Source organism: Clavelina lepadiformis, chromosome 1 (genome assembly GCF_947623445.1).
Source record: "Clavelina lepadiformis chromosome 1, kaClaLepa1.1, whole genome shotgun sequence".
Lineage (NCBI taxonomy): Eukaryota > Metazoa > Chordata > Ascidiacea > Aplousobranchia > Clavelinidae > Clavelina > Clavelina lepadiformis.
This window is the reverse complement of record NC_135240.1, coordinates 7,715,163-7,727,352: the sequence shown is the minus strand read 5'-3', so window position 1 is coordinate 7,727,352 and position 12,190 is coordinate 7,715,163. Positions and strand designations below refer to the sequence as shown.

Below are 12,190 nucleotides of genomic sequence, written 5' to 3'. Positions count from 1 at the left end.
AAAAAATTATTCTCATTAAGCGAGATAGTTAAGCTTATTGTTCGAGAAAAGTGGAATAGTAAATAAGGAATCGGCCAACCTGAACCCACAAAATGTAAGATTATCGCTTTTTCCGTACGACCTGCATTTGTTTAATCTAAACACTGAAAACTATTATTGTTTTTTTGCATCGGTTTGGCGCTAGAAGAATAGATTCGGGATTGGTTCGTACTGACCTTCATAATACTCCACTTCGCATGAAGCTGAATAATTTTTACGCGGCACATCCCTAGCAATACACTAAGTTATGTGTATTTGCATGGTTTGTAGAAATTTGAATATAAATCAGTGTGAGCTAGGAGCTCTTACAATGAAGACCAATACACAGTAGTCACTTGGGTGTAACCCAACCCTCGTTTCATTTACAAACAACAATCTACTTTGATTGTGCTCCTTTTGTATTTCAATACTTTATCTAATCTGTGAATGTTACTTGTTTCTGAGGTCAATGTGCCGATGTGCGAATTATTTCCATTCACAGCTATAGGAATACATTAAAAAAGCTACTTTGAACGGCTCTTAGCACGTACAAAGCAACCACAGGTTTTAATTAGCTCTTCATGAGTTTTCCACAAATTTCCAGCAGCTTCATATACACAAAAGGTCTACAACCTAATAAACGTTAGGCCACTGCAAACGAAAGTTTCTAATAGACTGATATGATGTGCTTTTATTAGTTTGCTAGCAAAGGTAGATAGCAAATGTTATCCAATTCCAAGTAGAATAACAAACTTGCATTGCAACTACATCATACAACGGACAAGATTTATGTGGCAGGCTAAAATCACAGTGCAAAGTCCTCTGAGTACAAGCTTTTTTCCTAACTTGGATTGCATTAAAATAGCTAGTATGTAATGAATAGGCGCTCAACAAATCATTCTAAAAGAAAGAAGCTATTTTGCATGAGTGTTACATTTTTGAACAAGAAAAGGATGGGAAGACGAAATGAAAACTTTCAATCTTTCTGTATAAACTAGAAAGAGAGTATATACAGATACACACAATAAGAATTAACAGGCACTGAAAGATAATGTAAAGTACTGTAATATCACAGGAAGCAACAATATTTATTGTGCTGTATACGGTGATAGTAAGACCCAAGATACGGTAATATATGGCACAAGTTTTTACCTGATCCAATTGCTTACATTTACAATTACAGAAACTCTGCACCAAACAAATTAACTAGGTTATTAGGTAAAACATTAATTTTACTGCATAGAAAAGACTATAAAAATTAATTAATGCGTTTCCGAAGCCATCTACTCGTGTATTCATATGTAACAAAGAGGGCTCCATTGGCAGGGTAAGTTCGAATCACAGTTGGAAGAAGTCCACTGTACAAAGCTCTGATACCTGTTGACAATTTGTTACATTCAAAAAGCAACAAAAACTGTATCACTGAAAATACATGCACAAAGATTACAGTGACTAGAATATTTCATAATTATATGCTTTATAGATTTATATGGTATCAGTATCCACATGGTACAATGTAACCAACTTGCCTTCATGCCTAGCAACATGAAATAATGTCTTCCTAAAACCTTCTTGCTTTCCAGCTACCGACATGACTTGTATCCTGGATTTGATGACATCGATAGGAAAAATAGCCACCCACAAACACAGACCTGCTGTGCCACCGGCAAATGCTGTCTTTACAACACCTGGAAAATACAGCTTGCTAACTAGCCTCAGATACTACGTTTGTGCATTTCTTCACAGACGAACAATTAATCTATTGCACACATATTTACATTCTCTTTACCTATGTCATCCTTTTTCTTGCCTTTTGCTGTTAAAAGGTTTCTTGTAAATTCATAACCATAAAAGAAAAAGAAATACCCCGGCATTTCTCTCACCCATGTGCTTGTTAACCCATTGAATAATGACAAAACACCCTCAGCTTTTATCATGCTTCTCACAACACCATATGGGGACCTTCAAAAGCAGTGTTACATCACTGCAATGTACTGTAACAAGTGACAGTCCTAGTATAATAATACTCATGACCATGGCAATACAGGATACTATGGTGAACAATCATATCAAACAAACCACAGTACATATTATATAATAATATTTGTTACATTTACAATTTGCCGATACCACAAATTTAACAGAGCAAACTTTCAACTCTCAGAACATATCTTGTCAAGATTAAATATGAAATTTACAGAGCAGTAGATACATATGCATAGTTTAATAATCGTACATTGGTTTTTCAAGCTTCCCTGTTGTGTATAACTCACTCATTGCTTGCATTCGGCATTTTACAAGTTCAGTTGGACAAACAACTAATGATGAAAAAATTGATGAAAGGCTTCCTGCACAAGCGTTTTCAATATTACTAAAAATACAATTTCAACATTTATTAATTTAAATACCGACAGTAACTATAAATAACAAAATTCTTCAAAAACAATTAAACATTGCTATATATCCACAAAAAAATAAGAACCCCAAAATATTATATCCAACTTAATGTCATATGATACAAAGAAATTTAAACCACCTCAAGTTTGAACTTTGCTTGTTGGTAATGTAGGCAATCATATTTTTCATGCAACCAAGTGCAACAAACAAAACAGCATTTTCAGAAACACTGCACACAAGTGCAGGCACTGATCCTTTGTACAAGCCACGTAGACCTTCAGTTTTCAAAGTTGTCTTAAAACAATCGAATGTTCCGGAATAAACATTAGGAAAGGTCTGCAGTTTGACTTTTACAGTGTCCAATGGTTGGCCCGCGTACACACAGGCTGTGCCTCCTTTTATGAAAAATTAAAAAGTTCGAACAAACTTATCTTGTCATTATTTAAGTATAGTTACACTTACTCATTATAACGAATGCCGATACATACAATAAACTAGGAAATTTTAAACAAGTTACTGATTTTATATTACTATATGCTTTTAATGTACCTGCACTGCCGGCAAGAAAAGTTGTTATAAATTCTTTAAAGATTTCTGCCATTTCCACATAAGTCCTATAGTTAACAGTACAAACAAAGTAAACTGTTTGCCAATATACTGCCTGATTTTCTTTGTCCTAAAAGATTTAAAGGTCATCTGACCAAGGCCTATGGTGGAAGGTGTGGCACTTTCACGACCGACGTTTAACAACATGTACGCAAAATATTTTATCATCACGTCGATTTATAATAAAAAAACAAAGAATTGTGCCTTCAGTGCACGGCATCACAACAAAATTTGAGTCTTTCTATCTTGGTCAGCACGCGCGCGTTTTTTCATCAAAAACTGCCGCACTTCCCAATCGAGAATAATGTAGGGGTACCATATCAGAAAAAGCCAAATTCCTGACGGTCTCAATGACCAACTTTTGCGACACTAAACAGGCGCTATACGACTTTTTGCAGTATGTTCGTACATCCTACCAATCAAAACATTTATTTTTTCTGCAAGGCAACATCACTGTCACAGAGGGAAAAAAGGGAAATCTGATGTAAAAGATGTAAATGTAAAAACAAATGGGAAAAAGCACAGAATTGTCACATTTGTTTAATCCAACAATTTTCTGTTTAATAGACAATAGCCATCTTATGAGCAATAGCATTACTTATGTTCTTGGTTATTCATTATATTGGGAAAGTGTACAGCACCTATAATAAAAACCTTTTCTTGGAAGCTATTTCTGTTGTAATATCAAAACCTTACGGCCGGCAAAAGGTTAGAGTATTCTAATCGACGCAACAATAGAGTCAAATAATTCAACAGGTAAATTAAGTTAAGATACCATCATAAGTCAAAAGGGTTTCTTCAGAGCTTGCCTGCATCTCGTCCGTAAATTTACATTTTCGCTTAGCCATTTTCAATATTAAAACAATAACAAAGTTTAGTCATTGGTACTAAACAAATTCTTATTGTGAAAATATTGCCAGTTAAATTTCATAAAATACATTATTCAAAAACCCGGACATTTAAGCACTTTTTAACATTTATTCCTGACGCAGATTTGAACACTAAAATCTCTGACATGTTCGGGAAAATCCTGACGTATGACAACCCATGCATAATGTCGATGTTTGAATGTATAGGCCTATTACTGTAGAGCGATACTTTACCATTTAAATTACAAGAAACAACTGTGAATCACTGCCATGTAGTAGAAATATGGGCACGTAAATGCTTAAGTTCTTTACTTAACAATTAATGCACGTCAGAATTTGGAATTCTTTCATGTGAATGGTGCAGGCACACTTCATGATTCTATAAAAACTAGACTGAGCTTGTGAGGAATCATGACTCAAATCTTGTTAAAAACTGCGAGTCGGTCGGTAGCTTGCGTCAAAGAGTGTGCTAACTGGGCGTGTTGTTGGGGTTGATTGTTGCTTGATCGATTGTTAGCTAGTCTGAATGCATTGATCGCGCTTTCATTAACCACAGATAGCCTAGTTAAGCATCCCAGTACCAAACCACACTATACCATATCGAAATTTTAATATCGATATATTATTGATTCTGAACGAAACGTTTACTGTTTTCAGAGCACAAAATAGAGTTGCATTCAGTAGACTGTTAATACCAGATAACCAGACTGCCATTATTACTTACTAGACTGCACAATATCAGAACTAAAGCGTTGAGCGCTATAGTACGAATGAAGTAATTCGAAAGTAATAATGTGTTGCGTATACTAGACACGGCCAAATTATAGTACAGCGCTTATTATTAAACACACGCAATTAAGCACTAATAACATTATGATATCATCAGATTTGCACGAGAATTCCATAGAAATAAGGGCTAATTATGACAATTAGCACAAGAGCAGGATTCCTAAAGGTCTCTTGTTCATTGCATCACAAAAATGTGACTACAACCTCATTTTATCCAACAATGTTTTCCAAGGGTTAAAAAAAACGACAAAAAACATTTTATTGACATACGAAAAACTACTGAATACGAGTCAACATCGCTGTTGGAGTATTTAGGACTGGAAGCATAAGGCCAACAAACATATTTGAAACCCTTAACCGTGACGAAACACCGTTGTTAGATTTCTATGATAAATTCTTATCAAATACAGGTAGTATGAGCAGAGATTACTACGTTTGTGTAGAACACAGAAAATGAACATTTTTTGTTTTGAGTTTGTCAGATCTTGTGCTGGGGTATGGTATTGTATTGTTTATTTTTCATCAGTGACTGTGGGAAGCGAAAAGATGTATAATGCTAATGACGTAGGCTAGCAAGCAGACCGACGTTTTCAACCCTACTAGATTAAATACCGTACTGACAATTACAGACCGGACTAGCCTTCTGTATGTACTGGTAAGTGCACCCGACTAGAAAATTTTGCAGTTTCCAGTTTTCAACAATAAATTGAAAATTGGGCGTCGAAATATCCTGAATGAAAAGTACGGCAGTTTTTGACAAAAACTCTTGCGTGCAAAGATACGAATTTTGACTTGATGTGTGAAGGCGTGAATTGAAGCCTCAATTTTTTGTTTATTTATTATAAATTGGCGTGAGATAAAAAAGATAAGCGTACACGTTGATGGACCTTCTGCGTACAGGTGCTAAACTTTCTGCTATGGACAACGACACAAGTTTTGGCTGGATAGCGTTCAAAGAAGCTTCAATTGTTCGTTTGGATTTCTGCTCGAAAACTGTCGCTACTTTTCTGTCGTGATGATACCTTGGCCCTTCCTATAACCGGTTTGCAAACTGAGTGAACAATTTGTTAGGTCTATAATATAGCTCGTTCACTCGTCATGCACGCCTCTAATTATAGTATTAATTGTCTATTTAGGCTGAATTTCCATATGGAAAGGCAATATAGCGGTAGCCTAGAGCATTCACTAGCAAACAGTAGTGATCTCTTAATAACGGTAGGTTATGATATTCACACCTGATATCAGGATATTGGCCAGACCGCAAAGTATGGCCGTTTTCAGCAAGATCTTACGTGCGCCAAACAACCAATACAGACATGTGCGAGTGCACAAAAATTTTTAAATGCACAATTACATCTTAATGTGTGCACAATTTGACTATGCTTAATTTAATCCATTAAAAGCTGAATGCGCAGAACCAGATTGAAGAAATTTACTAAGTGCGTGGGTGATTAAGATTTCTCACTCAAAAACAAGAAACTTTCCAATCTTGGCATAGAAGGTCTGTCCAGGTGATTAAGCACAAAATTGCTCTCCTTATGTTCACCAGTATTTATAGCTCATGAAAAACAGTATTGAGTGCACCTATGCCAATTGATCAAAACAAAAAAATGATCTTTAGGGCTAGCTAAGCTTTACAACATAGGGACAAAACAAAACTGAAATGCATATTTAACGATCCAATACACCTTTGGTAATCTAATGAAGACATGCGAACTGTCACCTTTTGTCCTGGGTCTAAGAAGTATACCCAGTTGGTGACGGAACCATTCAGACGAATTCATAGAATAACTATTTACATTGTATTGTCCTGGATTATATTGCTTGCATCCTGTTTTACCAATTACTGGATCAGTGTAAGTTGTCAATATTTTATTCTTAATCTTGTTATTTATACATGTGATGCATATTACACATGAACTCACTGAAGTGAGTTAATTAATTAATTAGTGAATTTAATGCACCTTGTATTGAACAATTTTATTTTGTTATACGTTTAGTGGCCGTTCTAGTTGTTACCAGCAAATATTAACGTTATTTTTCTTGAGCATCTTTTAAGCCTTTTCGGCTTTGTCACTTTTAATTGCATTGGCGTGTGTTAGTAACAACTGGCTTGATTTTTCATCCCCGCCACACTTTTGAAAAAAAATAGAATGATTGATTGATAGATTAGTGATGAATCTAACAATAGGAATAAAAATTGCAGTTCCACTTTTTAACTCTTGAAAGCATAGGACTTAGTACAGCAATAGGCTTCGCTTTATATTTTGATCTAATCAACCAATTAAAAAAAATTGTATATATATTATTATTTAATTATTATCTATACTATTGTAAAAAAATAATTGCACATTTAAATATTGAAAATATTTTTCCAATTGTGACTTAGGCACCAACAAACTTAGTTAGACTGCATGATATGTGTTTGTTTGCTTTTTTGACAAAATGTTATTTTAAAAAACGGTTAATGTGAAGCCTAAATACAACAAATCTCTTTGTTCTTCCAAAGCTTGATACTAATTTCAGTTAATTGTTTTATAGTTAATTTTAGTTTCACTTTTTTATTTGTTTCACAAATTGGCTGTAAAAATATACAAACTGGAATAACAATCAGTTAAATGAATGTAATATGTATATTATTACATCACATCTACAAGTATATATAGCTACTATGGGACAGATGTATTGATTGAATTTTTAGTTGATTATTTTTTGTATGTGTGGCTTATTATATTTATGTCCAGGGTGTTGTGTAGCTGTTGGTATTGCTTGGCTTGTGGAGTCATTGAAACCTAACATGAGTTGTACATGAGATAAAAAAATCATTCTTTTCATCTTTCTTTTTAAGATCTCTTTCTATATCAAACCCATTTTTAAGCCGTTGAACTTTATCTCCAGTCTGGCTCAATGGGTTGTATAATTCTTACTTGATTTTAATCTTCAAATATACTGTTACAAACATCATTGTTTTAAAGAGTTTGAGTAATTGGCAAAATTTGAGACCGGCTTCGGTATTGCGATTATTATTAATCATTGAATATACAGTGAGACCTCGTTAATCCGTACCCCGATGAACCGGAATCCCCGCTATCCGACACAAAACTGCCGGGAACGGATTTCTTCCTATGCATTTTACCCCTTTAATCCGGAAACCCCGCTGTCCGACTCCGACACAAAAGTTTTGGAACAAACGTGCTAAATCAATAGCAATAAAATCCGATAAACCGGATTATTAACAGTTAAGCGAAAATGATTCACGATTGTCCTAATATAGTAGCCTATGTAGTTAGTTGACGAAACAATAGCCGATTATCTACGCATAATAACGTTGCGGTCAATTACGTTGCGTTGCATAATAACGTTGTAGCAGGGGTGACGGACCTATTCGTTGTGGCAACTGGCAAGCCACTTTGTTAGTTACAGCTGAATAAGCCGCACAGCTTTTTAGTCATACTATGAAATATTGTACAGTATTTCAGAAACGAAAAAATAAATTGTTCATCAACACTAACAAACAACGCTTCCGCGATCGCAAAAAAATACGTACAGTACATCGGTTGAGTGCGGCAATCTATTGAAGACATACTGCTGCAACTCAATTGTGCTATCAGCTTTTGATATCGCATTGCGCAAAGATTAGAAACAGGTCAAAGAAAGTTCAAGACTGCTGGTCCCGCCGAAATGCTTTGCAATGCAAGAGCGGTTGTCAAACCGACTTGCGACCGCATGTTGGTCACTTCTGGCTTACAGCATTCGTCTTAAATACGGTGGTTCTGGGGTTCAACACTGGGTTGGTTCATACAAAAAATATAATTTTATTTTAGTTGCTGTCCAACCAGAAACTCGGTACTTAGAATTGGAGTAAGGTGCATACTGCGTTTTGAACACGGTGCTGCATTTGCAAGATTGATTGATTTTTTACTTTCCGACAATCCGGAAACCCCGCTAAACCGACATTTTTTGACGAAACGAAGTGGTCCGGATTAACGAGGTCTCACTGTACATTAAAAATTCAACTTTCTTTGAAAAGTGCTATGTTTGCTTTGTATTCAAAAATTGTATATATATGTATAAAATTTTTATCATATTGACCATTTTTTCAGTAATGTTTGCTTATTTCACTGGCATATGAATTTATATTAAATTGGTGAAGAGGTATTTTGCAATCCTATTTCTAAACAAAACCAAAAAATGAAAATTTGCAAAAGCAGTTTGTTTAAAAGCAGGGAAAACAGCGTCATGATGTTCCTTATTTTCAAATTAAATTTGAAATTTGAAACATTTGTATATAAAAGAGAAGATTTCACTGTTGTATATATGAAAGCTATAAAAGTTTTGAAAATCTGTTAAAACGAACTGAATATAGGGTCATTGACAGTGAAGTGAAATCACTGTTTTTTCATTTTCATTTTCAAACAAGATGGCTGCCAAAATATTTGCCAAATAATTTTTATATATTTGCTTTCAAATTTTAAACCCATCATATCAGTTGTTGTTAAACTAGAGACAAGTTACTGTAACATACCTTACAAACTTACAATATAAGCATAACATCAACACTTGGCAGCTACACAAAAATCTTTGTTATTTCAATGACATGGTTTTGACAGGTTGTTTGTTTCTTGAAGTATATATATAATATAAATTGTTATTCTACCGCTGCAACCCTATTAATTGAACTTTTCACAGTAATAAGATGTTTCAACCTAAGTAACCACAGTAAATTCCAACTTCAAATTCTATGGACGTTACATTGGTTTCTGCACGAAAGTTAACATTTCATTTGCAATGTTATTTAAGTTATGTTAGGACACTTCATTTTTATTGAGGCTGAAAATAAAATGTATATATGACTCTTGTTTACTCACTTACACTGTCAATTCAGGAATTATATTTGCTTAGAGTCTGGTAAATATATTTCAAGAGGCAAACACACTCAAAACTTTGTTGTTTGTGATTTATTAATAATAATCACAAATAGTTAGTCACTGACTTGTTTCGTAAGTTATATGCAATCAGTTGTTTTTTGTAATTACATAGTCGATAATGATATTCTGTTATTGTACGGCAGGTTTGTGCTCCGTTCAGCTCTTCTGGAAATGCATTTGACTTGTACCACAAGGAATTGCAAGAAGATCTTCAGACGACTTCATACGACACTCATCAAATGTGCCTGAACATTGGTTTGTTCAACGGTGCTTTGTCTGTGCCTCATCTACCAACTTCCTTTGTGTACATAGGTAAATGTCGTAGCTAGAAGATCATTTTGTTTTTGTAAGCTTCCATTAGTTGAATTTGTGGTGTCACTTTGTGAGTAGCCTTCATTTTAATGGCATGATTTCAATAAATTTTGATTTTTTATTAAGTTATCGCCATATTTTATATGCGCAATTGCAGTATATTATATTGGCATAGAATACATACAAAGCAAACATTACAGTATGATATCTGTCTGCAATGGATAAAATTTGGTAAGCTTTGTTGCACACCCACAATTCAACGCCTATTTATGCTGGCATTTCATTCATTGTCAACAGGTGACAAATGCCATGCCATGGTGAAGGTTTCAGCTGTACTGATGTTAATTACCGTACTCATTCTACCTATTTCCGCCATAGTTTCATTTTTGTGTTATTTTGAGATATTCAAAAGAAGATTTGTTATTGTATCTATTATCATTTCTGGTAAGTTTTGTGCAGATAGTAAAATACATATATCAACTTTTTGCAAATGTAGTTACTACAATCAATGCAAACAAATGATGTATCAAATTCAGTTACGAAAATACAGAAATTCTTTAGAAATCACCAAGCTGTAATCATAATGTACAATTTACTTTTTTGTAGGTTAGTAAAAAAGACTAAACATGCTTGCATTAACTTGCATCGTGCTTGAATATATAGCTTTCTATAAAACTTTATAGATGTAGAGAATCAGAAATTTTTATTTTATTTATGTTTTTCTTTCATTTATAGTGTTGTTTCTCTTTGCTGCCGTCATTATTTTCACAATTTACAAAGAACGAACTGCAATGGTTGATGATCCAGAACAAGACGTTATCAAAGACCTCCTGAATAACTTCCATGGTTCATATGGTCTTTCATACTATTTGGCCTGGCTAAGTCTGTTTTCAACTTGTGCCACTTTAAATAGCGCCATTGTATTCTATCATTCTCGCAACGATAAAAATTTACATAAACACGCAGAATGCAATATCTCTGTTTTATGACTTTGCTCTATTCAGAAGGTATACAGTTAAGTTTTAGAATTAAATTTTATTCACCTGAAGGTGTACTTCAGTAGTGTTTGCTTTGCAATATCCACATCGTATTGTAAGGTTGCCATGCTAGCTAGTACAGTGTTGCTGCAATATCCCCACAATTTTAGGTGTACTAGGACCGCTTAAGTTCCATAAACTATGATATGTTGGTGTCAACATTTCAATATAAATTTTCACATTGAAATTTAAATTAATATTAAGTCTTGTATGGACTTGTGCTTACGTTTACTTTCGGTTATTTCATCACGGCAATTGTTTTTGGCAAGTGGTGTGTTGTATTTATCTCAGTATTGCCCAGCGTGATGATGCCCTATGCTTAACAGTAGGAACATGCATTTTAGCTTTATTGGTTACTTTATTATGAGTGGAGGTATATAACAATGTTAATTTGTGCATTAGTTGTTAAACAAATATAGGCGTAAGTTTTCATCTTTGATATATTTCAATTTGAGGAGACAATATACACAGTATTTTTCAGCCTAAATAGCCTTTGCCTGTCAACTGTTGACACATGACAATACATCATGTACCTCATTAGTTTGTGAAATACATACAACTGTTTGTAGAAAATTTTTTTATTTATCAGTCTTTTTGTTCATTATATTTAACTTTTAAGCACTTTTCTGTGTTTGTTTGACTCGCCTTAAATTTTTTCAGAAAAACAGCGAAATTTTGTTTCAGTTAAATATCTTATTTCATATAAAAGAAGTCATATCCGGATATTATAACAATCAGCAGGATGTTCTGTCTTCATCCATGTAATTACCAAGTATGCAGTATCAGACAACTATCATATTTGTGATGTTCCTAATGCGTACTTGTTTCTAGCAAAATTAATGCTTCAATTCTTAACAATGCTGTTTTTCAATGCCCATGCAACATTTAGTAATACAGTGTGTGCTAAATGGAAACCCACCACATATTCTTATAGTGTCCACTAGCACTGTATTGAGATTATGGCGCCAAGTTTATGTCAAGTATACAGTTTTCAAATAAATTTTTGCCATTTATGAGTAATTAGCCAATGCTTATGTCACCAGATGTTTTACCTAAGTGGTTGCATATAGTGGCGCTTTGGTCTTGCTCAAATTTCATGTTACAGTAACCATCGTCTGCTTATGCATAACTTATTTTAAACACAATGAGCTATGTTCAAGTTCAACATTACATACCATGCATTAATTAAAGTTCAAGTGATGTGTTGTCTGGTTTTATATCATTCTGCTGTCAT

The 12,190-nt window shown here is 34.1% G+C and overlaps 2 protein-coding genes across 2 annotated transcripts; one reads left to right on the top strand and one right to left on the bottom strand.

Moving 5' to 3' along the window:
- Window positions 1-689: 689 nt before the first annotated feature.
- Window positions 690-4,987, bottom strand: LOC143465345 (mitochondrial ornithine transporter 1-like). Its single transcript, XM_076963582.1, has 6 exons — window positions 2,965-4,987; window positions 2,555-2,810; window positions 2,255-2,389; window positions 1,808-1,980; window positions 1,548-1,706; window positions 690-1,395 (listed from the first exon to the last, which is right to left on the bottom strand). The coding sequence occupies exons 1-6, from the start codon at window positions 3,014-3,016 to the stop codon at window positions 1,277-1,279; spliced, it is 894 nt and encodes a 297-aa protein (XP_076819697.1). The 5' UTR covers window positions 3,017-4,987; the 3' UTR covers window positions 690-1,276.
- Window positions 4,988-5,108: 121 nt separating this feature from the next.
- Window positions 5,109-12,160, top strand: LOC143465361 (uncharacterized). The gene is made up of 4 exons (XM_076963601.1): window positions 5,109-6,535; window positions 9,751-9,919; window positions 10,217-10,363; window positions 10,655-12,160. Exons 1-4 carry the CDS (start codon window positions 6,389-6,391, stop codon window positions 10,906-10,908), a joined length of 717 nt encoding a protein of 238 aa, XP_076819716.1. The 5' UTR covers window positions 5,109-6,388; the 3' UTR covers window positions 10,909-12,160.
- Window positions 12,161-12,190: the final 30 nt, after the last annotated feature.